Here is a 27,464-nt window from a genome sequence, read left to right as displayed (position 1 = left end):
GCTTCTAGACAGCAAAGACAAGACAGCAATGCATGGCCGTTTGCTAAAGAACACAGTTGGGACTGTTAGGCTTGTATATCCTTTATGCAGGAAGCATCAGCTCTGAAGAGAGGTCATTGTGCAGATAAGCTTGGTAAGCACAATGGAATGTACAGATTAATAACTAATGCCAGGTAGAACAGGGAAATTATCTGAGTTGTATTAAAGCTCACAGAGAGTTGGGAACGTGTGAATTGGAGAAGTGTCCCCTTTGGAGGGCCTTTTTGTACAAATCATGTTATCATATCAAAAGAGATGGTGAAAGACTGTGTTCTTTAAAAAAAAACAAGTGACAAGTGGATCATGCAGAATGCAAAGCCTTTTCAAGTTTCTTTGGGAAGGTGAGGAAGAACTGTGGGGAAGTATGGCAAAGGGCAAAGTGAAGGCAGCAGAAAGCCGGTGAGTGAGTGAGAGTAGAGTATCTGCTGTGGCTCAGTTTCATTTCTTTCAAGGGGTGAATAATAACATACCTTACTAATAAAGAACCCCAAATTGTGAAGCTGGGTGTCTTTTCCAGAGAAGGGAGTGGATTTAGCTTGTCAGCCCTGTGTGCACAGTACAGGCAGTGCTTCTTACCAACCTTATGATGGCTTCTGCAAGAGTTGGTGACGTCTTTGTCCTCTTCAAGCGTTGTGATGGCAGTTGCTTTTCCCATTAAGTAGAGAGAAGCATAACTCTTGGCTGAGCAGTGTGACCAAGGTTAAAATAAGAGGATATGAGTGACAGCAGGAATCAGTAAGGCTCCATAGAAGATACATTTACAGTACGTATCACTAGCATTTGGACTAAGGACGGTACTCACCTGATGTGGCTGTTGGACAATGGTATAGCACCTCTGACTGTAGAAAGTTTTTGGAGATGGCTGACAATTCTTTTAAGGACGAATTTTGATTCCTTGGTCTGTGCTTGTATTACATTCAAGTTTGGTTTAGATTATGTGCTTCCCCTGGGGAAAAGTGTACAGAGATCAACCCACAAATTAACTAGCAACCTTCCTGGTGCCTCTCTGGTCATGCCCGAGGCTGAATGAGTACGGTAACATGTCTTTAAGATTGCTTCAGCTGTATCTTTGTAGGTTTCCTTATAAGGCCTAAGTAGTGTTTTGTTAATTACGTGAATTTTTTTTTTTTATGTTTCCAGCTCTTAATCTGAGTGTGGATGTTTAAGGATAAGTAAAAACTTACATTCTTGCAGATATGTCTCAAATACTTACTTGTGGAGCTGCTAATTCATATACTACAAAGGAATGCTTGTGTCAAGAGTTTTCCATTGGGATCAATACTTGTGATGAACTGAAGAAATCATCCCAAACTGCCTTGAACATTGGGAAGAAAACCAGATTGTTATAGAGAATTAGCTGCAGAAATGGTCTTAAGAGGAGGAGGAAAGCACATGAAGGTAATAAAATAGGTATCACATGCAGGGAATAAATATAGAATGAAAGTGTGCAAATAGAGTCTGGAATAAGGATAAGACAACAGGAAGCTCTTCTGGCCTGCTGAAGCTGAGAGACATCGTGCACTGCTTTCTGGAGATCTGTGTGCTTCCCATCTGGTGACTGCCCAGACAAAATAGGAGAACCATCTGGTTTCCAGCTGGTCCGTCAGAAGGTGCCTACTGGGAGGCTCACGTGTTTGTGGAGCCTGTCAGTCCTTGCAGCCCAAAGACGGGACGTGAGGATCAACAGGGAAAGACAGAAAGAAGGGGGAAGGCAGGGAAAAGAGGAATGCGTACAGAGATGGCTTTTCTGCTCATGGTTAGAAACTTTCTGTGTTGTCTACCTGTTTGTGTGAGGGTGCATCCTTCTGGTGTCCTTTAAACAAGGAGTAATGGTGTAAAACCAATACCTGATTTTTAAAGCATCTAACATATGATCTTGCATCTATTTGTCTTAACCTGTGTTAATTAATGAATGGAAATCAGCTTAAAAGACAGCGCGCAGAAATCTCAAGCTTGAATGCTGACTTCCCTTGTCTTTCCTGAAAGCATGGTACAAAAATTACTAAAAGAAGAAGGATCTGAACAGTGTTAGTGAAAAGGATTACTATCCACTAGACAAACAGTAGCTGCCTGTAGTGGAGCAAGACAAAAATGGCATCTTGCAGATTTGACACAGTTTGCTATGAAGTCAGATATTTTGCTGGGAAGTTCACTTTTGGTTTATGGATTGTTTATTGGCTTCTTGTTACCTGCTTTAAACTTTTATGAAAACACTTAGATTCATAACAATGCTTAACATCCAGGATACCTGCTAACTGTTGTTTCAAAGGCTTAGTCTGGGATTTTTTTTCTTTGTTTGCTTTGCATAAGGAGTCATTAAATCGTAAGAACCAGAAAGATTGCTATGAAAGTCGACACGTTCTGCTCTCCTTTCTGGTTCGGCATGGGAAGGGAAGAGCGAGTGGGGCAGCATCTGGCCGGGTCACAGATGGTGGGAGAGGCGATGGGATGGAAGCCCTAAACCTCGCTAGGTGAAGGGACGGAGCTGCTTCAGTCCCTAATGAGGTTTACTAAGAACAGCAACTGTGTGGGTCCTTTGACAGTCTTGGCAAGGGCCAACGGTATTAACTCAGTGCAAGGATTGAAATAGAAATAAAGTTTTATTTTTAGCACCGGTCTCTTCAGGGCATATTGGAAACTTGATAGGCGAAGGGAAGTATCGTCATGCTCAGTGCAAGGGAGGCACCACCGTACCTGCGTGGTTAGCGTGATCGTGAGCTGGAAGGTGAAATTGGGAGAGTCAGCTTTATCTGGCACATTGCCTCCTGCAGCGGCTGGTTCCTGGTGTTTCCGTTGGTTTGGTTTATCCATGATACGCTTGGCCAGACACATAGTGCTAAACGGTGGTGAGGGTGCAGAAGGAAAACTGCTTCCCAAATTAGCTGACCATTTTATGTTCCAAATAGCTCTATTTTATTATGCATGAATGCAAATATTATTATTGGCCACATGTGTGGCTTGTACTTTTACGAATTTTAGCTGAAATATTTAAAGGTAGACTACTGTAAAATAAGCACACACATTATGCTGATCACAGATTATAGTTGTGAAAGCCTTTAGTGACTACTGTGGGAGGGAAGCTCGGAATAGAAATGAGACTTAATTTGCCTCTAAGAGAATTTTCTTCTCTAGGAAGTTTGCTGAATATATCCATGAAGGCAACCCCCTGTAATATAGCACGTGACACAGGTTGTAGTGAAATGGTTGTTAACTGGTTTCCTGTTCTGGGGTATCCTAATTAATCACAGAAGTATTAGGCTTATTTTACAGAGATAGTTAGATTTTGTGGAAAATTCTTTTCAGTGAAGCTTTGCTCTGTAGCAGACTGCTACATTCATTATGGAAAACTAGGCAAAAAAACTATAGACACTCATGCCAAAAAATATTTAAATGTATTCAAAATTAAGATTTCTTTTATCCTATTAAAGCAAAATAAAATCTGCATTTTTTAAAAGGTTGCAGAATGCAGAAGTATGCAATTCCTTTTCTCTTACTGTAATAGAATGTGGATTTTGCAAATCACAGTTTCATATTGTAAATTTACCATAAAATTGACAAGGGCTGTAAAACCTGTCTGTTCACCTGAGACTTGGTGAAATTGAGTTCACACATCTTGGGGATGCATCTAATGTGATGGCTGTTCCCCTCTTAATAATCTTTTGTTCAAATCCCCAGTTCACTTTTAATTCTAACTTTCTGTTAGTTAAATGGATTGCTTCTGTGTAACATGAATGTGCTCTCCTAGTGCCTTTAAATCTGCTGCTTTCAAATTTGTAAGCATGTTGTTTCTATGCAAATAATGAAGCATTGAAGCAGTGAACATAAATATTTGAACTGACATACAAAAAAACCCTGACATACAAAATCCTTTGGCTAAGTATTTCTAGACTATTTTCACCTCTGTGTCCTTTGCAAGCTGTACTGTTTCTGTAACCCACTTTCCTGTTCTATAGAACCTCAAGTAATTTTTTGCAACCTTAATTAATTAAGATGAACTGACTAATTGCTTTGCAGATGACACGTTTTTTTAAATGAGTGCCTTCTAATCATGAGCATTATTCAAGTGTTTATTTTTTTTAAATGAATAAATAAATACATAATACCCTACATCCATTATGACTGGTTTGTTGCAAGATTTCTAAGAGTAAAATACTTCTGCAAGTAAAATAAGATTAATATTGTACCTGTTTAAATTGCAGCTTGCTTCTTACTGTAACTTTGTTGCAGAAATTTTGATGTTTAAACTTTGAGAGTTGAGGCAAAAGTCCAGTGTTGGTCATAACTAAACCCAGTGTAGGTGTAGGGTGAATTTATTCTGTTGGGCTCATTTCCCAGCTGGGCTGGGCTGAATTGGTGCAGTCTGCGTGTATACTTCCTGTCTTTCCTCCCTTGCTGATGGAGACTGAAGAAAAGATGCAACTGAGTTTCTGTATTTGTCATAACTTTAAATGGTATTTGAAGAAGCTTATGTTCTTTCAGCCTTTATGATCTACAAAGGTGTCTTTGGATATAAATGCCCCGGCTGTATATTTTTGCTCTCAGAATAACCTGCAGTAGGCTGGTTTTACTCAGGCTGTTTTCACATCTAATTGTGTTGAGAATATATAATTTTGTTGTTCTCCACTTGCTGAATTTTTGGGCCAGGTTCCCATCCACGTGACATGCAATGGTGTACAAAATCAGCTTTTTGACTCACTTTTGGTCTACATAGTGAAATTACAGTGAGCCCTTTTTTAGTTGTTCTCTTTGCCAATTGGTAATCTTACCGTGTCGCAGCATATCTGGTCTCTGACTTGTTTGAAAAGAGCCTCAGAGATGTATGGGATGGAACCGAGGAAGACTTTTGTTTGGTGCTGCAATGAAAAATTAATTCAAGACATGGCAACAGCTGCGGGTGACAATTTAGAGTTGCTGAATAAGTATTGTAATCGGCATTTATCACTGACATCACATGGGATTAAATACTTTGAGGTGATTGTTCTTGGGCGCAGCCTTAGGGAGGGTTATTACCATGACACAGCTAGTTGTCATGGCAATGCATGGAGAAGAGGGAGACTCTTCCTTCCTCCTTTGCATTCTGCACTACTCTATTAAAGGGAAGCCTGAGATCATTGGCAAAGCTGTCCTTGTCTTTTTTTAAATGTAGCACCAAATTCTACTACTCGTCCTTCACATTATGGTTGAAATCTCGGCACATTATGCGTTACTTTTGTGGATTGCCTTTTCTGTTTAAAACAGGCGTCGACTTCTGCTTTCTGGTGTTTGGTTGATTGCATGGTGTGTTCTCTTGCATCCCCCGAAGTTGGGCTTTTCTGTAAGAACCAAGTTGATCTCCCCGTATCTGTCAGCCAAGGTTAGAACAAGGTGTCACTGCTGTAAGGACACTCCTGTTCAAAGCTGTGCAGGAAAATGGGGTAATGCTGTATGACAGGTTGCCCTGCCTGCTTTCCCTGTAATGCTTCACCTTCACACCCTAAGAAGTGATCAGTTAAAGTGAAAGTTGATACCAAAATAAAAATCTGTGGAAAGTGATACAGTAAATTAGTCTCCCTGACTTCTTAATGGGTTTTGTTATTTAGCGAAATTAATATTGCTAGCATTTCATTTTTGTATGATTAACTGGGAGTCGTAGCCCTGCAGTTCAGTGTACTCACCTTGGTGAAACTCGAATAAGGTGAACGGGTCTCTGCACAAATGCTCAAATTACTGTTTTGGAGTCTAATTTATAATTAGAATTTATTTTTGAAGATCCAGTTTTAGAAGTATGTTGTAAGCATCCATTAATGGTTTACTCTATGCAGCTAATCTACTTTCTGTTTCATGTCATGAAGTAATGAAAGGTCCTCATAAACCTTTCCCTGCTTGGGTCTCATCAGAATATGATTCTACCAGTGCTAATTGACTCATATATGTTTGTTCAGCCCACAAATACACGTACAGTAGCAAAGAGTTTTTATTAAGTCAGACTCATAACTTTGCTAAATATTGCTTTTCTTCTTAGAAAAGTTATTTACTAAGTTTGGGGTTTTTGAAACTCTGTAGTCCTTTGCTACACATTTTAAAACATAAGGGTTTGTAACTGTTGTTTTTACAAGGAAAAGCTGTGCCAAGTCTCATTTGACAAGTTTTTTCTTCTTACAAGTTGAGCCGTCCCAAGTTATTTAATAAAAGGATCTGCAACGTCAAGTAGAATTTTATGTATTCATTTTAGATATTTATTTCATGAGTTTTGGTTGTAGAGCTTTTCTTAATATGGAATGATTCTTTCTCACAGTTGCTGCAGCCCAAGCCATAGCAGAAGAAAGAAGAAGCCAAAGTGGCGTTAGCCCTATTGCAGTCCAGACCTCAATAAATATAAAGACAGCAACTAAACCAGGTATAATTATTGGTCATTGTTCTTAATGAAGTACTGGGCTCACAAGGGAGAGTTAGTAGGGAATGAATAAAACATCTTTAAAAAGAAGTTTGATGTTCTGTCTTCAGGAGGCATCAGAGCATGAAGTATCTGGTGGATGGTTCATAGATTCATTGAAGGTCTGGTTTTGATGACAGACTTTTGCTCTTGACTCACTCAGAGTTCAGTTGGTGAAGTTGCCAATCTCTTCAGTGGGTCATAACAGCAAAGATAAATGATTTTTTTTTTTTTTTGTGCTCTGGTCAGGTTACTAGTTCACTTCTTGCTGAAATTCAATTTTTTATACCCACAAAGACTTCAGCAGTCTTGGTTCTGCTTAGCCTGCAAACTAGCTATCCTACAGTGCTTTGAATTTGTCAAGACGGGTGAACTATCTGTTCTCAGATTGAGTTTTCCTAGATTCCTGTAATTCTTTATCATAGGAATTCTGATCAAGAATGAGGATCAGAGCTGAATTTGGAATAAGGGTATGTTCTCACACGTCTGACTTCTGTTCAGGCTTTCTTTTGACTGTATGCATTGGGCCTTTTAATATTATGTCTGCTTTCTGATGTACCTATTAAAAATAGTGGATTGGTTGTTGTGAGGGAGTGGAAAGAGGAAAAAGGAGGGTCTTCAGCTTCCTATGAATTTTTCAGATTACATCTTTAATCTCTATATAGAGTGTGCAGTGCTTTGGTGGTATGCGTATCTCAGGAAGTTCCATTATCCTTTTGATAGTAAAGACTTCCGACCTTTTTATTTAAATTTGAATGTTAAAAATAACTGACAATTATGTGTCTTCAATTTTTCTTTTGACAGTGATAGATGGTTCCACTCTAAGAACAGAAGAAAGACAAAGACTGGCCAGGGAGCGTAGAGAAGAGCGGGAAAAGCAACATGGTATTTTCATGTTTCATTTAAAAAACAATTTCCTATAATGTTTGTGTTGAAGGGGTAACTTACTCCCTTAATACATGTTCAGTCACTTTTTTCAGCTTGCTGGGGACAAGAGACAAGGTCTGCTCGTGGTCTTTCATCAGTGACCATCTGTGAACCTGAATGGAGAAGTATTAGATTTTAGAGGAAAACATTCCAGAGATTTTTAGCTTCTTGAAGCTGTATGTCACTTCTGACCTTCCATTTCTTAGTCACCACCATGCAAATTTAGCCAATTTCTTATTGAAAGCCTTAACAAAAACCCTCCTGAAAGTAAAACTTTTAGCTTAGAACTGCTTCCTGTAGCGCTGAAGACTGAGGTTTGGGGAACGCTGATGCAGAGAAAACAGAAAAGATTTAGCTAGTTGAATGGCTTGATTGCCTTGAACACTGCTTCTCTTGTTTCCTAGCACACTGAAATGACTCCTGGATTGAAGTGTCAGCAGTATACACTTTATCTTGGCAAAGAATCTGAGACCCAGAGAAGAGCATAAAACTCTTGCCCAGCTTTATGCTGTTTGTGACGTGAATCAGTGCATGTATGTGCAGCAAGAGATGAAAGGGTCACAGTATGCCCTGCAGTCCTGGTTCTTGGTCTCCCAGCTTGTGAGGAGTGGTGTCTCTCTGGCCTGTATGTTTGTTTCTTGACATAAAAGCATAGACACACAGCAACAGGAATGATTGTGTTACCCTAACGTGGAGAGAGGATAGGACTAGGACACATACAAATTCAGAAGTATTTTGGGGGCCTTATATGTAGATACTGCCTGTGCATTGTTGGTGTAGTTATCTGGTCTCTCGGTTCATTTCATCTGTCTAGCTGCCGAAAATACTTCCACTGTGTATTCAACCACTAGCTTTTTGTCACAGTATTTGAAGCTTCCTGTTAAACTGTGCACAGCTGTTCCTAGGTGGAGGCTGCAGAGAATAGTGACATAACTATTTTGAACTCGAATCCAGTAACTGTGGGGTTTTCCCATCTTGTCACTCAGTGCTTTAAATCTTTTCATTATATCTTGTTCTAAAAAAAATTTAAATCGCAACATAGAAAATTCTGCCTTTTGATACTCAACTTACTACTCTACTTACAAAGGCTTCACTGTTATGATGGCAAGAAAAGTATATGCTTAACATAGGGTATATGCATATCCTGACATTCCTGTCTAGACAGTAGTCTAATGGCAGGAAAGTTTCTAATTCCAGCCTAACCTGGGGACAGGATTAAAGACTCCTCTGTCATCATGTGTAGTGTCATCCAGCTCTGCAAGCTAATCTTGCTGTATGTTTTAGCTTTAAGTGATGATAATTTTGCTTGGTAGTCTCTTGCCTGTAAGTTGCGTTGTAATATCAATGAATAGTTAAGTTTTATTTTAATTTTTTCTTGAAAATTTACAGCTGCCAAAGAGACACAAATCCTTGAAAAGGAGAGAAAAGCAAAACTCCAGTATGAAAAACAGTTAGAAGAAAGGCAGAGAAAGCTAAAAGAACAGAAGCAGAAAGAGGAACAACGGAGGGCAGCAGTAGAAGAAAAGAGAAAACAAAAAATAGAGGAGGAAAAGGTACTATGCATTGAAGTTCTATAGTTTTAAAGAAACTCCTACATTGTTTTCCTACCTTACCATGCTCTGAAGTAGTGTGAAACAAAGTTATGGAAATGGTGAATGTATTAGAACATAAAAAAAAAAAGTCCTCATCTGTACAGTGGGCTATTGTTGTGGTTTAACCTCAGCCAGCAACTAAGTACCACATAGCCACTTGCTCATTCCCCCCCACCCGGTGGGATGGGGGAGAGAATCAGAAAAGTAAAACTCGTGGGTTGAGATAAGAGCAGTTTAATAGCACAGAAAGGAAGAAACTAATAATGATAATAATAACAACAATAATAAAATTACAATAATAATAGTAAAAGAATTGGAGTATACAAAACAAGTGATGCACAATGCAACTGCTCACCACTCACCAACTGATGCCCAGTTAGTTCCTGAGCAGCAATACACCCCCACCCCCTAGCCAACTCCTCCCAGTTTATATACTGGGCATGACGTCACATGCTATGGAATATCCCTTTGGCCAGTTTGGGTTAGCTGTCCTGGCTGTGTCCCCTCCCAACTTCTTGTGCCCCTCCAGCCTTCTTGCTGGCTGGGCAAGAGAAGCTGAAAAGTCCTTGACTTAGTATAAACACTATTTAGCAACAACTGAAAACATCAGTGTGTTATGACATTCTTCTCATACGAAATCCAAAACATAACACTATACCAGCTTCTAGAAAGAAAATTAACTCTATCCCAACCAAAGCTAGGACAGCTATACAGACATATGTCCTCCTTCCTCTTCCCAGTGCTAGCTTTAGCTATACTGGAGGCACTCAGGACTTCAGGAGCTATGGGTGCTGTTTGGCCACTGGTTATTTTTCACATGAGCAAAAACCCCGCCCCATATTCCTAGATTTCTAGATTCCTTTTGGTGCACTTTGTAGATTCTCCTTGTAAATCAGCGCGGCTGACAGGTCTTAGACTTTTCTTAATTCTGTGTCTTGCTTCCTGGGAGCCCCACTGTGATCTAAGAGGCTCACATTCTTTCTTTTCAATTACAGTTTGTAGCTATATGTTGAGCGGTTGATAATGTTATCTGTATAGTTACCATTTGCTGCTTTGAACTGTGTATTGACTGTTCTTATTTGACTCTTTGCCTTTGCTTTGACTGCATATGCACCAGCAGAGCAGTGTTTGAGTTGTGGAGCTCGTTGCAAATTGATAGAAGCTGAAAGTAGAAATAAATACATGAAGCTCTGCCATCCCTTTTGAAGAGTAGGTCTGCTAGTGCATATTAAAGGTGATGCAAGTTCTGAAAGGGTTCATTTCCACGGTGTCAGCAGTAAAGGCATGGCACACACATGTGCTTTTATAAGCTAGTTGTAACAACTTGCTGTGGGTCATGGATGAAGAGCCTGTAAGCCTGGCTGGCTGTTCCCTTGGGAGTCCAGGCATTGTTACATTGTTCTAGCAATACATCTTTTTTACCCTTTTTGACTGGCAGTATTCTACACTGGTGTTTGGTTATCTGTAATCGGCTTCTGGGTGTGTTCAGTTTGATATTCCATTTGAACTTCATGGAATAGTTTACATTGCTGGAGAACAAGCAGAAATGTTTTGGGTGGGCCTTGACTGCAGTCCACTGCAGTATCATCTCTTCAAGCAACTACTTTAAGCAAAAAGCATCCCTTATGCTTCAAGAGGTGTTACCCCTAAGGCTATAGTACATTTATTCATGTAATTTTGAGGATGGTGGATATGTTTTAAGTGGCCACCGGGGTGAATAATCAAGGAAGACAAGGACTAGCCGATGAGTGATTGGTGTTAACCTCATCTTTTACTTGGTCCCTGGAGGAAGATGACCTTGTACATAGAGAGTTATACATGAAGAATCCGGCAGGTGGGAAAATAGCGTGCACTTGACCTATAAACCTTGCTTTCAACCAGAAAGTGAAAACAGATCTTGACTTTGGTACTCTGACATTAGAAAATAATCACTTTTAAAGAAGCTAAGCTATCTTAGGGCAATATTTGCCATCAAGGTACCACCTACAGTTGTAAATTTAGTAGATGGAAGTGCATCAAAATATACAGTCTCCAACATTCTTGTTTGGTACTTCAGCCAAGTCTCATTTAGTTAATCATCTTCCTTAGATAAAGTAGAAACAGCAGCACAGTAGCAAATACTGTGGAAGAAGAAGTGGTTCTCTGCCTAAGAGAGTCTTGAAGACAACTAGCCATGGCTAGGATTGAGATACCTGTCCTCTCTCAGTTACTCAATTATTCTGTACAGCTGTGCAACTTGCTATGTTGGTGTCGTGAGCTGAAAACTGATTTTCTGGTTTTTGTAAAGTGAAGCCTATGTCTTTAACTGTGACTTTGAAGTATTGCCGCACTGCGGATACCTCCATGGAAATATCATCTACAGATTACATAATGTCTGGGTACTTTGGCACCTTAGGTAAACTCTAGTTCAGGTTTCTTTAACAGAGGGGAAGCTAAGCTTTATATTTCAAACAAAAACTTTTATTTTTATCTTTTGTCAGTGAACGGAATCCTTCCTCCCTTCCTTCCAAGTTTACTTTGTCTGTTATACACTGTGATTTTTTTAGTTTGTGTTGTGAAATGGTGTTGAAAGAAGGTGAAAGTCTTGTGTCCTCTAGAGGGAGAAATATTTGGATAATGAGTCCCCTTGGCATCTTGCTGCAATGTATCAGCAGTAAATACTGCTTCAAAAGATCACTTGGGATATGACTATTCCAGAAGAGAAATCTGTTGTTGACACATGTATGGAAACCTGGCTGAGAAGAAAGTCTAGCATGGTTACAGTTCATCTTTATGCACAAGAGCTAAAGTTCCCCCATTAGCAGTTGCCAGTCCTGGAGACAGAAGCAAAAGCTTCTTTCAGTCCTCTTTATCCCGTCAGCAGTGGTTGCTGAGCTCTGGAGTTGACTGGTCTTTTTTGCAGTTTTGCCTCCATGTCATCATATATCATCATATATCTATTAATGCCAGTATGTGCTAAGACTTGGGTCAGTGTTTGTATAGTTCTCTGAAAATACAAATAACCTTATACTTGGTATTTTATAATGGAGAATTTTTATCACCTTTTATAAATAACTTCAGGATAAAATAGTTTAAAGGGTAGGTAATTTTTTTTTGCTCAGTTTGGGGTTCATCCCTATTTAGGAAGTAAGTAGTGCTCTCTACTGAATAGGAAATCTGTTTGGTGGCTATTTTAAGTAAAGAGTAGAATAGATTATCTGTGCTTTAGCTCAACCTAATCATGTTTGCAGTGTTTTGAAACCAGTAATTGCCCTTAACATTCTTTGCATGATAGTTTTTGTAACAAAGGCTTGTTATCAGGCAGTATAGGTAAGAGATTTTAAATCATACTGGGAGAAAAAAATATATTTTGTCTTCTGGCATAGCTGTGCTTGCTTTATATAGTTATAAGCTTCATAGAGATGTTTAATGATAGGAGCGATATGAAGCAGCTATGCATCGTACCTTGGAACGGAATCAGCGACTGGAAACACGACAGAAGAGGTGGTCATGGGGAGGATCTGTAACTCCAGATTCAGAGGGCAAAACGGGTAAGTAGCACCTTTTCTAGCATGGCTGAAATGACAGAATATTATGTGTGAACACTAGCAGGTGCAGCACTATTCATAGGGACCTGGGCATCCTTTCCTATCTTGGATCGTACAACAGGATCTGTGGGTAGCTCTTGGGGAAAGAATCATATCTGTTCTTGCCCTGAAATACTTCTGAGACTTAGAGCTATTTTTGGCTTTGGGAAGAGCTAGAGAGAAGCCACATGGGAAATACAACACCTGGCAGCATTGCATTGCCAGCCCCCAACCATCAGGTAAGGGGAATTGTAATGTATAATGTTAAAATAATTCCGAGTCCTCCAGATGCAGTACATGTAATGGTGTGCTAAGACTGGTGATAAATAGAACAACAAAAAAAAATGTACTGTAACACTACATCCAAAATGTTTTAAACACACCCTTAGAGTTACAGAATGCTAACTGATTATTTAAATGACCAGCAATGGGTAAGGAGAAGCAGTGGGCAGTGTCTGAGCTTCTTGGAGAATAGGTTCTGTTCTAGATTAGGTGATGCATTTTAACACTTCAATTTGAGCTCAGATTTTTTCCTATTTCACACAATTAACTGTTTCAGCTTGTAAACATTCTGAAATCAGACCAGCAAATCAAGATTGCAGTGGAAGGGATCTTTTCATGCACTACCTAACTGGAAGACCCTGCCAATAAGTTACTTAACATAAGTTACTGTCCAGGAATAAAATAAAACAAAAAATGCTTCAATTCAGCCTATCTTCTGAATTGGTGTAACTGAACTGAGTGTGTTTTAGTAGTGTCGTCTTCTATCAGCATGAGTGTTGACTTTTAAGTGTTTATTTGTAACATGTTTGAAAGTGCTTTGATATAAATTATCATTATGATATCCAGCTTCCCCATTTTTTTGTTAGCTCGCATTGTTTGCCATTTGACCTTGTGACTTAGCTTACAAACCCTCTTCTTCTACAGAGCAACAGACCGCAGATGAAGGTGGAACTGGTGGTATTGATTTCTAAAATGTTCTTTTTCTGTCGTTTTACACTCACTACTAACCTTTTAAACTTGAGTTCTTGTTCCTCTGAAACTAAGGAAAACCGTCTTCTTATAGATCTTTTCCTGGATCTTGGCCAGCTGTGCAACAAATGTGATCCCTAAGTAGAAAGCAGCCCCCTACGTTTTTAACTATCCCTCCCAGCTAATTAAACTACAGCTTAAGTCATGGCATCCTGAGGGAATTTTCAGGGAAAGGATATGTGCATTTGGGTTTTTAAAGATGACCGGATACAGCATGGGGAAGGAGAAGAGAAATTCTTAGTGGCGTGTTTTTGAATATAAATTAGTTAAGTAGTCTAAGCTTTTTTTTTTTTAGGGCAATTTTGAACTGTTTCATTGTTTCCTAATTTGCAAAAAGTACGTGGTAGGGCTTGGTTTGTTTTCTTTTTGCTTAGTTTTACCAGCAATTGAAGTAATAATTGGCAAAATCAAATCATATTTTGCTGAAACTTTGTGAAAGGGAATGGGTCCTTTGTGCAGTTTGATACTTTTTCCATTAAGGGTTTTGCAAAATCAGATCTGTCCAGTTATCTAAACATGATTCTATACATCTAAATGTGTTTTCATTGGATTTCTGGCACTTTCCAGTGCACAGACTGAGCCATTCATAGAAACACGTTGGATCACTGATACATTTGTCAAGGCTATGTGTTTAATAAGCAAACTTATTTCTTGTAGCTAGTTTAAGATGATAGCTCTCAGCTGAGACCCAGCTAAATCTGAATTCTGAAAATCTGTGCATGCTCACAGCATTACTAATTCAATACAGCTGTCTCGTAATGCTGTGACAATATGAGACTTGAAAATGCAATGAAAGTCTGACTGAGTATGATTTAACTACTGTGGCTTATTCTGGCAACACAGCAGAAGCATGTGTATTTTATTTAACTTCTCTCTTCCCTTTCTCTGCACAGCATGAATCCCTAATTTTCTCCAAAATTAGCCAGTTTGACTGGATTGGTTTACCTGTTTAACACATGTTCCTTGGATACCTATATAAATCCAATTACTGTATTCCACATTACCAAATGCCATTTAACCTTGAAACTAGGAAATCGTATTTGCTTTACATATTTAGAAAAGCACTATTTTTTTTTCCTCCTCCATTCTTTTCTATCTTACCTAATTTTAAAGCTAAACTTTATAACAAACATAAAATAATATTCTTTGCTCTCTCCTAATTTATGTGAGGAAATGAGTCTTGTCTGTCCTTTTGATTGTGGAGAAAGATCTTCAGTGCTGCTGAAGCACATTAAAAATAAAGCATCTTCCAACAAATAGCTCCTGATGTAATAATAGGCGCTTAAGCTGTACCTTATGCATCATAAAGTAACAAGAAGAGGAGCAGATAAGTTCAGCTACAGTAGATCGATTTGGATAACTTGGCACCAATTTTGAAAAAATTGATTATGGAAATAAACAGATAATGCAGTGTTTTACTAAGACACTTGTGTATCCACACTGTTTTAAATCTGTGTTTGATTTTATGTTGAGGTTTCAAACATACAGCTGTCTTACCTGGGGTGGATAATGTGGAATCATGATTGGATTTACGCTTCTCATATTTATTCCTGTTTCAGGATCATTCTTAGCTTTTTATCTTTCTGGGAGCTCCTCACTTAATTGTTACTAAAATCTACCCAAACCATGTAGGATGCCTAAGTCCAGCTGGCTTTCTAAAAAAAAAATCCTTATTTGGTCCCTTTCACCTTATGTTTGCATGAATGCTGGAAAGACAGCAATTACCCTTTTTTTTTTTTAACTCTGAAAAATTACACCATATGAGCTCTTACTACATTACATCATTGTGGCTGAGTGGTGCTCCTTGTCTAACAGCACATCTAGAGCTAGTTTCAATGCAATATTATTTTTGCACCATCAGTTTCTGTGGCAGATTTGGGATTAAAGGCTCCATTTCTTAAAATGAAAACCATTGGGGGAACAGATTTCAAATATTCTTTACATTATTTTAGGACCAAAGACTTTCTTGTCTGTTGTACTGCTGTGCAAAAAAATACAGAATCAGACATGTTCTTCCATGAACTGGCTGTGTCAACAGTAATATTTAGGAACATTGACTGGTAAAGCAGCATTTGTGGGTAATAGAGGTAGTGTGATCTGGAAAGTAAACCCCATGTAATTGAGCATTTCACCAACCATCAGCCATTCTGTGTTATGCACAGAAAGCGATTCACTGAGACTGCACCAAGTAGCCTGCTGATGGCCTGAAATTTAAAAATTGATGAAAGCCCCAGAGTCAAATGTTACATTAATGACATTGCTGTCAGTGCGAAGATGAAACATGCAGGGTGTGGGTCTGCCAAGAGAAATGGCAAGGCTGTCTAATAAAGCATCCTTGATGACAGAGTCCTTGTAAATGAGGGAGGTTTAGTGATGACTGCTAAGCAAAACGAGACATTCAGGTGCATCTGTAGTTGAGACATGTGCTATTAGAATAGAAATTGGGCTGCCAGAGTCTCTCCTTTCTAAATAAAGAGCTTCCTTGTCCTAGTAGAAATTTGGAAGGAAGTGAGAGACGGATAATCATATTTTGTTTAGCCTAAGTTTATCCAACCTCAGATAGGCAGTGCTGCAGCACCCTCTCTCAGTGGAACTGGGTGAGAAGCTAGGTTTGAGAGTTGCTCTTTCTTATAACGATTTTCTTAAGATGCCGTATTTCCCAGCTCCTTACCCAATTGCAAGCCTTGCTGCATGGCAGTCATATGCTTTCTTTGGCTTTGCTGCTACAGTTTGCTTTCCCCCTTCCATTAAAAAATACAGTTTGGTATCACATGGGATTTGTGCTGTATGCTTCTTCCATTTCAAGTCCCTTGATGTAAGTATTCTAACCTTCCCCTCAAAATACAAAAGATATTTGAGGTATTTTTTCAAAAGATATTTTGTAAATACCTATGTAACCAGACTAACTTACTCAAGAATATCCTGTCTGTCTTCTAAAGCTTTTTTTCCTAGTGAATTGTCCAAAACTTTAAAGTTTGCAGAAGCTGTCCTGTGGGTGAGGTAGGGAAAAAGTTGAGGCTATCTGATCATATATTTGCAAATATATTGATCAAAAAAGCATTGACTTCTTAAGATCTTAGGCAATTAATGCAAACTAAAATTTTCTGGAAAAAGAAGACTTAAATAGCTGTATGAATACCCTTTATCAATTAGATTTTTTCTGTCAAGGCATCAATTGAGATACTAGCTCATGCCCTCACCACTGCTATTCCCCTGAAAAATAGAGACTGATTTTTTTTTTTTTTTTTTTGGTCTGAACAGTCATATTTAGCCTGTACTTTTTTCTTTTGAGTCTTCTAGTAGAAGTTTCATCCCTTGTCTCTACCAAACAGCACAGCCCACCTCCAGAACTTGTAAGCTTGCTGGAAAAGAATTACTTTGCTCAGTGTAATTTTTCTCAAGGCAAGATTTAATTTTTTGCCCTCTGGGTCTTAGTAGGTGATGGACCAAATCTCAGATTTCATGCAAGAGCTGAAGTCCTAATTTGAACCAAGAGAAATTTGTATGAAGCATCTCCACGATGTTTGGAGGCCTTAGACTCGCAAGCTTGAATTCAGGCAGGAGCCAGGCTTTCTTTTCAAGAGCAGACGCTAGAGGGTAGTCTTTACCTTCGAAAACACCCAAATACATTAATAGCGAGTTTCGTGATTTTCATATATAAAACTTCTCAGGGCTGTTTTAGTTACCCCAGTACTCAGGCTTCATTCATAAAGTGCCTTTTTTTGTTGTTTTTGTTTTGTTTTGTTATGTTGGGAAAGTACCTGCTAAGCTCAGATCTTCATTTCTTAACTAGATTCAGTAGATCCCCCTTTCTCCCTCTTATCCCGTGGCAACTTTGCTCTTGTTCACTGTGACGGGAGCTTTCCGCTTCTGTAGATTCAGCTCCAAAATCTGGTTTTTACTTGACATGGTTTTGCGAGAGGCCCCTAGCTCCTGAAGCCTGGGTTGGGTACCTCTGTCAAAAGCATGATGCAGGGGCAGGGGTGTCCTTAGGAATCCTATGTCCTGGCTCTTCCTATAAGGAGTTGCTATAGCATGCTGGCCAAAGGGAAAAGATGCTGCCTCTGTGGTGAGTAGTGCTGCTTTTTCCTTTGATACTTATGCACTAATGAGTTCACATTAATCATCTTTGCTGTCCAATATGCCAGCAAAATCGATTACTTGTGTTTGATGTATGGAATTTCTTGTGTTTATTATGCTAGTCTGCACAACTTTGTGTGCATTACTGTTTTCTGCTTATTGAGTTTCCATAGCAACAGGTACGTGCTTTTCCAAGGCTTTCACACTCTGGAGTAGTGTTCATCCTGAAAGTACATTATTTGAAATTAAAAAGCAGGTATTTATCTGTCTTGTAGTAAACTTGAAATTTTGCCATGTGAGATGTGATTTTTGTGTGTATATATATGTCTGTGTGTATACACATACAAAAAAATAATGCTTCTTGCAGCAGTTCTTTTCAGAAGAGTTACAAAATTGATAGGAAACATGAACTTAAGGACTACCTTTTAGAGAAAAATTGGAAATTTCTATAATAGTTACAGCAGCCCTTGGGAAGTAATCAGAAAGAGGAATGCTTTCTTGCCTTTCCTCATGACTTGCTTTTATCCCTCCAAAAGTATTTGGTTTGTTTTGGTTTTGTTAACTAGTGATTGAAAAACTGTTTTGACATACCTATGTGGAAGGAACGAAGAAAGAAATTATTGTTTTTCAGGTTTTGTTGTTACTTTTTCTGTCTTACCAGTCTGGTAACAACACACAACCTCAGTAGCTTTTGTCTTTACAAGTTAGGAGCACAGCGTTTAAAAATCACTTGTTTGCATACAGGTGCATAAAATCTTGGCATGGCTCTACTAAATTAAATGCCTGTTCTGTGCGTGTTACAACTGGTGCTAATTGTATCAAGTCTATTCAAAGGAAAAAAAAATAATTTCTGTTTCTTATTAAGCAAAACTGGAAATAGCTTTCAGGATGTAATACTTCCAAAGTTCGCTCACAGCAATGTGTGAAAGGTTCTTCCTCAGGTATGAAGATGAATTCTAAAGTAAGCACTTCTTTACACAGCCAGCAAGCGGTCCACCTCCACAGCAAACCTCAAACAGACAGAAGCTGTCATGAATAAACGGTTGTCATCATCTGCAGCGCTTTTAAATGCTTCTGATCGAAGTAAGTGTTTGTGTGTCTGCTGGTAGCAGGTGTACTGCTTAACTGTTATTTGGGGAGGAGACAGGAGGTGAAATGATACTCCCTTTCCTCCCTTGCTGTGTAACTCATTTCATATTTTGATCTCAAATGCATTTCATGCAGTTTGTTAATCCAGCTTCACTGTTCAGGGCTTTGACCCAGTTGATGTGATCTCTGTTAGAGGAGAAGAGTAACGGTAAAGATTGCTGGTTTTTTATTTTTTATTTCTGTTAATTGCTTTACTAAAGTCAAATCTTGGTGAATGATTGATTCACAAATCATTTCACATCATCGTTACGGGTTTGCATGCCTTAAATCACACCCTAAAATTTCAGCAAAATAGAAATAGTACAAAAATAAAGTTTTCTTTGTTCTGTTAGACAGCTTCAGACATTTGATTGCCTTTGGGAAGGAGAAAATCAACTTAGTTTTGACATCTTTCTGTTGCGCCAGTCCTGTATTCTATAGACACACACTTTCTTTTTAATATTAGAATTCTGCTTTAACCAAATAGAGAAGGATGCATGAAAAACCCTGACACCTGTGGGAGTTTTTTGGGTGGGAGGAGATTGTTTTGTTTTGACCTGGAGTTCTAGCATGGTTGTAGCCATAGTGTGTAGCTCTGACACCGTTTCTTAGCCCAATAAATTAGTGTAATCTTGATGCTGATACTCAAATTACGCATTTCTTAAACTGTTAGTTCACACCACTGCTTGCAAGCACTCTGGGTTACTTACTGTGCCGATGATTACCAAGGAATAGAAACAGCCTGGAAGACAACTATTTCTTTAATTTTATTTTTTATGGATTTCTGAGAGTGTTTGCACTCTAGAGATTGTCTACCAATTTCTGTGGCTTCCAGTCTCATTTTGAATTGCATCTTTGAGGTGGATGAAGCTCCTGACTGTAGCCTGTCATGTTTCAAATGTGCACCATGTAACTAGTCTTAACAGGGATGTAGAGAATGAGATAGATCTCTGGTTTTCCCACTCTCTGGTAAACCTGTACATGTGAATCTCCTCTCTGCCTCCTCCACTCTGCCCCATCCCGATACATTCTGTAAATCATGGCAATCTGCTTTCTCCAAATAATAATAATAAAAAAAATTATGAAACACGAGAAATTGTCCTAATCTACTTGTTAAGAAAAATTAAAACTATTTGCATGAACACATATCAGCTTGTTTTAGCCTGCAATCTCCTTGTGGAGAATCTTTCCAGTGTTTCATAGGAGCCTGCCTATATCCCAAATGTCTTTTTTTCCAAGATGATGAAAAGCATTAATAAGCTAAGAGCTGTTTAATACAAAACCAAATTCAACTAGGTCTGTGCTATAGTGTTCTGTCAGTCTGCAACCTATGATCAAATGAGCTGTGCTAGAAGAATGCCTAACATGGACATGATTTTGCTGGTTCATGTTGGAAGGTGATGCAGCAGTACTTATACACTGTATGCCTGGTAGGGAAATCAGTGAATATATCTATACTAGCATAGCTGCAGGGGCTCTGAGTCACTGGAGACTGCTTGTGATTTAAAATGATATTTATATATAATGTGTCTGCAGGGTTCAGCTCTGAGTGAGTCAGAAAAAAGGGCTGTAAAGTAGTACAAATTAAGCCACTAACAAAGGAAGTCACTAATTATCAACTCATGGGGATTGCTTTCAAACTTGCTGTCATACCTTGAAATCCTTGTGAATCCTTGTTTGCTTTGGAGGAAAAATTCTCAAGTGGCCTGAAATACAAGAAATTTGGACAGGACTCCCAACTGATCCATGTGATCAGGATGTAGAGGTCGACTGACTGGGTAGTTTAGATCACCATAGCAAGTTAGAGCAATTCTGTGCTCTTGATCTGGCACTCAAGAAATGTCTGTTTGGTAAAAGATGGCTAAATTCAGATGACAGACAATACAGTCGCAGAATTAACCAGATTGCTTCTGCCATGCATATGTGCCTGGGAAGGTGGAGGAGCAGAATGTGGAAATGAGAGGAAGATGCTTGTCCCTGGATCAGTGGAGTATTTCATCAGCTGTGCTCCGTGTTAATTCTGAGCTCGCTCTTACTCATACAGAATGGGAGCAATGGCCTTTTTAAATTACTTATTTAAAAAGTTGTACAAGGATGGCCTCAGTAGGTCAAACAAGAAGTTTGTTGAGACTGGCATCCTGCTGCTATGATCAGTAACATACCAGGATTATAAGAAATAATGCTTTATATAGAGTAATTCTTCCCTGATCCAGTTTTCCTGCTTCTGAAGGATTCATACTATGAAGTGACTTAATTACTCTTCTCTATCTTAGGGAAGTGGGGCAGGTGTTGGAGGGGACTTCTAGGCTTTTCAACATAATTAATCCATGCACTTTCACTTCCAGGTACCACAAAGAGAAGTGCCTCATTAAACAGACTGAATAACAAAGTTCCTCTACATTCTCAGCAGTCAGCACTCAAAGGTTCGCAGGTGGAACAGAAAGGTGCTAGAAACCAGTTCATTTGGAGAATTGGGAGGCAGTAAATGGGATGTTTGAAGTTGACTTTTAAACCATGTCCCAGTTTCATTATAAATGTTTTTACTCAGGCTTTCACTGCTGTGCATGTAGTCTATGCCCTGTGGCATAAATATCGTTGTGCACATTGCAGTGCCAAATATTGGGTAACTGTGTCTATACACCAGCCTTATTCCTCTGAAAAGTGGAAGGGTGGGGGGAGAGTAGACAAACGGTAGCCAAACCATTTAGCTCATGAGAAAATAGTGCTTCATAATGATAGATCTGTGGTTTTAGCTGATTGGCAAAAGCAAAGCATGGGAATGACAGTTTCGAAAATCATATATATAAATATCTTGTTAAAAATAATCTTCCTTACGCTTGGTCTCTAGGAGGAACAGAAAAGAAGAGGAGCACATCTTTGAATAGAATGAGTAGTAAACCCCAATCCTCTCCAGAACTAGAAAAAGTGAAAAAGGAAGAAAAACCAGGTGGTTGTTTCATAAAGCTGAATATTTCTTTTTAAAGCCATTCATAGTAAAGTTTGGACAGGCTTACTTTCACTAGTTTCCTTGGCTCTTAAATTTTTAGGACTTTTTAATGGCTTTTTAGTTCTCTAGTGGTAAAGATAAAACTGTAAATGGTAAAGGTTAAATTTCTCCCTTTGGACAAAAAAGAAATCCTGTAAGAAGGACTTTGACTTTGTTAAATGGCGCTGTAAGTAGATAGCATAATGTCTCTCTGCTTGAGAGAGAGATGTATTTGAAAGCTGGTAGGTTTAAATGTAAGATATAGTAAAAATGTCACTGATATGTTCACTACTTAGTTAAATCTTACCTTTGCTGTTTAAGCTCTCTTTCATTATTCAGTTTAAAAACAACTTCTCTGTTCCTGCTGCTGGCCTTAACTTTGCGCATGCAAATGAAGGAAGAAACCTGTTCTCACTTCAGTCTCTTTTGGTCTGTGTAATTCCCCACTAGGTTACAAATAACCTGTTTTCTAGGAACTCTTCTTAAAGCTGAAGACTAGCAACTTTTCTAACATGTTTTTCCCTTTGAGTTAACAAATCTGAAACTTTTCTTTTTAGCAGCTATTGCAACAGTGGAAATTATATTCTGCTTCAGAATATTTCCCGTATGGGAGGATGATGGGTGCTGTCCATGTGAATTTGTGTGTGCAAATGATGCCTCATGATAACTGTTCGCTTTGACTTGCAAGTCTTCTGTTTTTTATGTCAGAACAGCCTTTCCTGCAACCTAGAGAATATAGCTCTGAAGAGCTGGATCAAAAACTTTTTGTACTTTGACTGACTTCAGCGTTCAGCTCTGCTGTATGCCTGCCAGTCTTTGCACGTTAAAATGATTAGTATTAAGCAAGCTGAGGACAAGAAGTGCAACATAAGAGATTGCAATGTTTAACCCTTCTGTGCTTTTAGTTTGGATTTCCCTCTCCATGACTTCAGTATTTTTCTTCCTAAACTGTTATGATTTGCAACAATGCTCACAGTCTTCCTTTGCTTTGTACTGCTTGTCTTTTTCATTATATGATTTCATGTTGGATCCTTTTTGATTTGTTCTCATCGTTTAGCTCGTCGTTCCCAGCTCAGTCCTCTGGACAGTAGCGTAATCAGTCGCCTCCTCGCCCCCACACAGGCTTCCTTAGCTAGGAGTAAAAGTGCTGCTACATTATCGGCTGATGGACAAGATCCCTCAGGTAACAGGAGGGCAGCAAAGCCTGAAAGTTTTATGCAGTTGCTCTTCAAGCAAGAACCTACATGATAGTCGCTAACTGTGCTACACTTCAGTATGAATCAGACAGTTAATATATGGTTATGTATAATACTACTTATCCAGTATTTTCTTTGGTCAGGAATAACCAATTCATATGCTATGTTGCATGTTTACAAAAGCATAGAATAATACTGGCTTTTAAACTCCAGTGCCAGTTTACTTGCTCTGCAGAGAACCAGATGCTGATGTTCATTTGTTTTGTTTGTGTTCTTTTGGTTTTTTTTTAACTGACAGAGATCTGCATTTGGGTGTACACTGAAGTGAATCTGAGACATACTGGTCAGAGAACAGTGCTAGGAAATGAAAGGGAAAAAAACCCAAACAAACATACAATTTCAAAGGAGGCTGAAAGGAATAAGTGCAAAGTCTAAATTTCTTTAGGGGGAGAAACTCTTGTAAGGAACATGACAGAGGAGTTATCTTAACATAAAGGGAGCCCTGAGCTGGCTTCACACAGGTTGATTGTAGAAGTAGAGGCATACTAGAAGGAGAAGATACTGTAGAGAAACCCTGGCTGGCTCAAGCAATTTTATATTGGTCCAGACTGAGCTGATAAGCCCACGCTGTGGCTTAACTTAGTACTAGTGCAGGAATCTCTGCATCATGGGCAAGCCCTAGCTGCAGCCCACATGTCTTATGATTGTTATTGGTTATAATAATGCCCCAGTAAATGCATATCTGGAACCAATGTGGAGTCCTTTCTCCTCTCTTACCTTACAACTTGCATTCCTAGTTTTGTTTGTTTCCTCTTAAGTATGTTACTCCATCTTTATTTTTTATCTTATGCCGCTTGGTCCTTGTTGGTAATGGTGACATTTCTACACTGCTCCCCATGTGTAATAATCAGTTTTTACTTTTTTGGTTTGTAGTCAATGGTCATATTTTTGCACACCTATATATATGCCACTTTTATTTTACCATGAATATTTCAGGTCATGTCATGTGGGGAAATACCATCCTTTTTCACTGTTACTGACAGCATGTGACTTATTCACTATTGCTGAATTAAAGATAACTTTTACATTTTTATCAGTTTACTTAGAGGTACTTTCTTCATTTCAGTAGAAACGTACCTGTGCTTTAGCACAAACTATGCACAAACAGAATGCGGTTCTCCTTGCACAAATGCTGTAGATATAAAAATAAAATGTATTTTCCATAAATTTACAAAATTAAGTGCTGGCATCTGTCACAATTTATTCAAACTATAGAAGAATCTAGTATCTAGTTTCAGAGGTAGATTTTTACATCGATGTATGCTTATCCATCTATGATTATGTTAGCGAAAAAAGTAATTAGAAGATACAATTTCTTTCAGTATCTTATGTGTGAAGAGATTGACACTTCAGGTAGGAAAAGTATTTTAGTTTAACAGTTGACCTCTTTCTTTTGATAGGTTTCTTTTACTTTCTATTTTTTATTTATTTATTTATTTTTACTTACTATTTCAGTTTGTTAATGTGGATAAAGTGCACACATACATAGTAATAAAGAGGTCAGAGAGGGCAAGTATAAAAAAATAATGTTGCACAAATGCTTATTTCACAAGAAAAGCTTGTAAAGTAATGCTTGGATTCGTAATGTAATGCTGCTTTATAATTAGTCTTTGAAAAGAAGGAAGATTTCCTCCTTGAGTATGGGGGAAACGTGCTTAAAATTTGAACTTGTGATGAAGAACTTGTAAAGAAAGATGATAAGCCATTAAAATGAAACTATATGTGGTTAGATGCAGCTTGACTAAAATTAAAGTAACTGGTGTATTGCAAATTCAGACATTTTTTGGAAAAGCATTTTATTTTTATCTACTCCAGACTGCTGCTTTCAGAATGGTTTTATTCTTGGTGCTGTTGCTTCCAAAGTACTAATCGTGTGGTGGTGGTGTCTGTGTCTGTGACCCATTGCAATGTGCACTGCCTGTGGCGTTTCTCTGTATGGTTTCTAACACACACAATCTTTCTTTCTCTCTTTCCCCCTCTTCCTTTTCTCCTGTTCTTATGCTGTGCACTTGGTTCTCGTTTTGTCTTGTCAAATTCCTAACTTTTATAGAATCTCACCTCTGTCCTCGTTCAGCTTCAGCCAGTTCCATCAGTTCCCCAGTCCCAACTCCTAAAGTGCCCGTGCGCAGTCGTAGCATCGACAGATTGAAGTCCTCTTTATCTTCATCTGATGCAAGTTCACCAGATTCAACCCAGGTTTGTTGAAAATCCACAGGAATTAGGTTTGTATTAATCAGGGGGTTTGGAACAGCTCAGGATGGGATCCTATTTCAACAGTTTGCTTGCTTATTGAAACGTTCAGTAGCTTTTGCTTAGAAAACACAGTATTGAAATCAAATGGGAATTTTGTGGCCCTTGATCTCTCTGATATCTTAAAGGCATGTTGTTTGCTGCTTATGGTTCCCAAAATTTAATTTAGGTAACATTGACTGGGTCTGTGTTTTGGAACATAAAGGAAATGTGAAGTACATCTTGTTCAGAAGTTGTATGTTTGCTGGGATAGCAGCTCTTCTGTCTGTAATGTATTCTAGAGAGCGAGCATTACTTTGTTTTTATGTATCTTCTTAGAAATCAGAGACAGAAAAAACGTCCCCAGGTTCTGGTTTAAGACGCCCTCCCTCACCATCTGTGTCTGCCCGTAGAAGATCCCCCTCTCCTGCTAATTTGGTGAAGCGTCCTCCATCACCTTCTACAGTTAGGTATGCATCCAGGTTAAATATCTTCTTTTATTCAGAACAAAATGAAGGATGCTTCCTGTCTCAAGACAGCTGTGCTGTTAGAATTTGGATGACCTACACTACGCCGTGTTTATACACATAAGGACTTCATTTTTGGTCCGATTTCTCTTTTCCACAGTAGGGATGCAGCTCTTGAACCTTTGTCTCTTTTGTGCAGACAAAATACACCCTGGTTTTCAATACAGTCTGTGCACTGTAATCAACAGGAAGCATGCGAGCTTCTGAATAAGCTGATCTGCCTTTATTAGCGTAGGAAGTTTCTTGGATTGGAATCACAGGGTTCATCCTTGATGTGGAGGTAAATAGCAGACCTGTTTTGATGTTAGCCCACAAGGAGCGAGTCCAGGTGCCCAGGGTATTTTGGAATCCTGTATTTGAGTTTTATGAGGAAGGCACCAGTAGTTTGTGGGTGGATTTATTTTTAAAAGTGAGGTACGTAATGTAAACTAACTAACTGCTCTCCTCAGTTGTGTGTTTGAGGTTTTCAGTGTTAGCCCTGAAAAATATTCTTTATTTCAACAGACAAAAGACTCGCCCACCTTCGCCCAGCGTGTCAAAACAAAGGCCACCATCTCCTACTCCAGTCTCTAAACCGGCACCTATCCAACGTCAACCTCTCACGCCAGGTGTTATAAACATTACCAAAAAGAAAACTGAAGCAGAGAGCAAACCAAAGGATAAGAGCACAGAAGGAACGGGACAAGAGCAAGGTTCTTCACCAGCCTTGGACAGGGATGCGGTAGCAGCTACTAGCACAAAGACCAAAGAAGGTGAGTGTTTCTCAGTGACTGACGCACCCTTATTCGAGACATCTCCAGTGTGTGCTAGGACTGGTGAAATAATTTGTTTGTGAGGCAGACCACTGGAGGGTAGGATGCTTTAAGGCCGAAGCTGTTCATTGCTGATGATTTATACAATAATTTTACATGGTGTGACTTTTGGTGTGGATTTTAGTGCAGTAGTCGGTTTATTTGACTTAAAGATTTAAGTCAGGAGCTTTCAATATTACTGCTTGTACTGTAATTTTAAGAAAAGCAGAAATCCTGTTTGCCTTTTTGACTTCAGCCACGCTAGCTGAGGGATCTGCTTAGGTTTGCAAAGTCAATAGTTAAACTGTGCAAAGGTCTTTCAGTCCAGTTGGTAATTCTTAAAATTGCTTGTGTAGAGACCTGCTTGGAGGAAGAAATCAGCTACTGGTGCATCTCAGGCTGAGAGCCAGTTTTCACAAAGCTAGAAGGCTGCCTCAGTCTCAATTCCAGTGAATATATAATCATTGCTGCCTTAGGAAAAAGTGGTCGGTTCACAGGTCACACTGAGAAATTATCTTGGTAGATTAAGGAGAGCTATATACCAGATAAGCAATTAGTCTCCTAGTCCTCTTCATCGTGCCAAGTAAGCACAGCCTCTGTCCTTCTTACCGGAAGAACGCCATCTGCCATCTCCAGAACAGAATCTGGGAGAGCCTTCTGATGAGGTCTGGCAGGCACTTCTTTGTGGAGAAGGACTTAGGGGAGACTTAACAGGAAAAGGAGGGATCTCTGGAGTTTAAGGCTACAGCCAGTGGGCAGTACTGGGGGTGAAAATCCTTCAGACACAAGGTAAGTGGGAACATACGCTTGCTGCACGTTACTGCATGTACAGTTCCTGTTGTGCATTCCTCACCTGCTACAGTTGTCTGTTATTTCTGAGGCTCTTCCTGACACTGCTC

At 39.0% G+C, this 27,464-nt stretch overlaps 1 protein-coding gene across 2 annotated transcripts in view; it reads left to right on the top strand.

The window, feature by feature from the left end:
• MAP7D3 (MAP7 domain containing 3) overlaps window positions 1-27,464 on the top strand; it is a 47,859-nt gene that overhangs the window by 8,062 nt on the left and 12,333 nt on the right. The window contains exons 2-13 of one of the 2 annotated variants that reach the window (XM_052814122.1): window positions 6,314-6,415; window positions 7,256-7,336; window positions 8,768-8,931; window positions 12,386-12,500; window positions 13,464-13,496; window positions 18,630-18,731; window positions 21,122-21,220; window positions 21,625-21,723; window positions 22,820-22,945; window positions 25,069-25,214; window positions 25,587-25,717; window positions 26,279-26,526. In XM_052814122.1, the coding sequence (XP_052670082.1) occupies window positions 6,314-6,415; window positions 7,256-7,336; window positions 8,768-8,931; window positions 12,386-12,500; window positions 13,464-13,496; window positions 18,630-18,731; window positions 21,122-21,220; window positions 21,625-21,723; window positions 22,820-22,945; window positions 25,069-25,214; window positions 25,587-25,717; window positions 26,279-26,526 (1,446 nt within the window). The remainder of the gene's footprint in view (window positions 1-6,313; window positions 6,416-7,255; window positions 7,337-8,767; window positions 8,932-12,385; window positions 12,501-13,463; window positions 13,497-18,629; window positions 18,732-21,121; window positions 21,221-21,624; window positions 21,724-22,819; window positions 22,946-25,068; window positions 25,215-25,586; window positions 25,718-26,278; window positions 26,527-27,464) is intronic. The other variant, XM_052814121.1, reaches the window with a different exon arrangement.

The sequence above is a fragment of the Harpia harpyja genome, chromosome 18 (assembly GCF_026419915.1).
Source record: "Harpia harpyja isolate bHarHar1 chromosome 18, bHarHar1 primary haplotype, whole genome shotgun sequence".
Taxonomy (NCBI): domain Eukaryota; kingdom Metazoa; phylum Chordata; class Aves; order Accipitriformes; family Accipitridae; genus Harpia; species Harpia harpyja.
The sequence above is the reverse complement of the archived record's forward strand: the minus strand, read 5'-3'. Positions and strand labels throughout refer to the sequence as shown.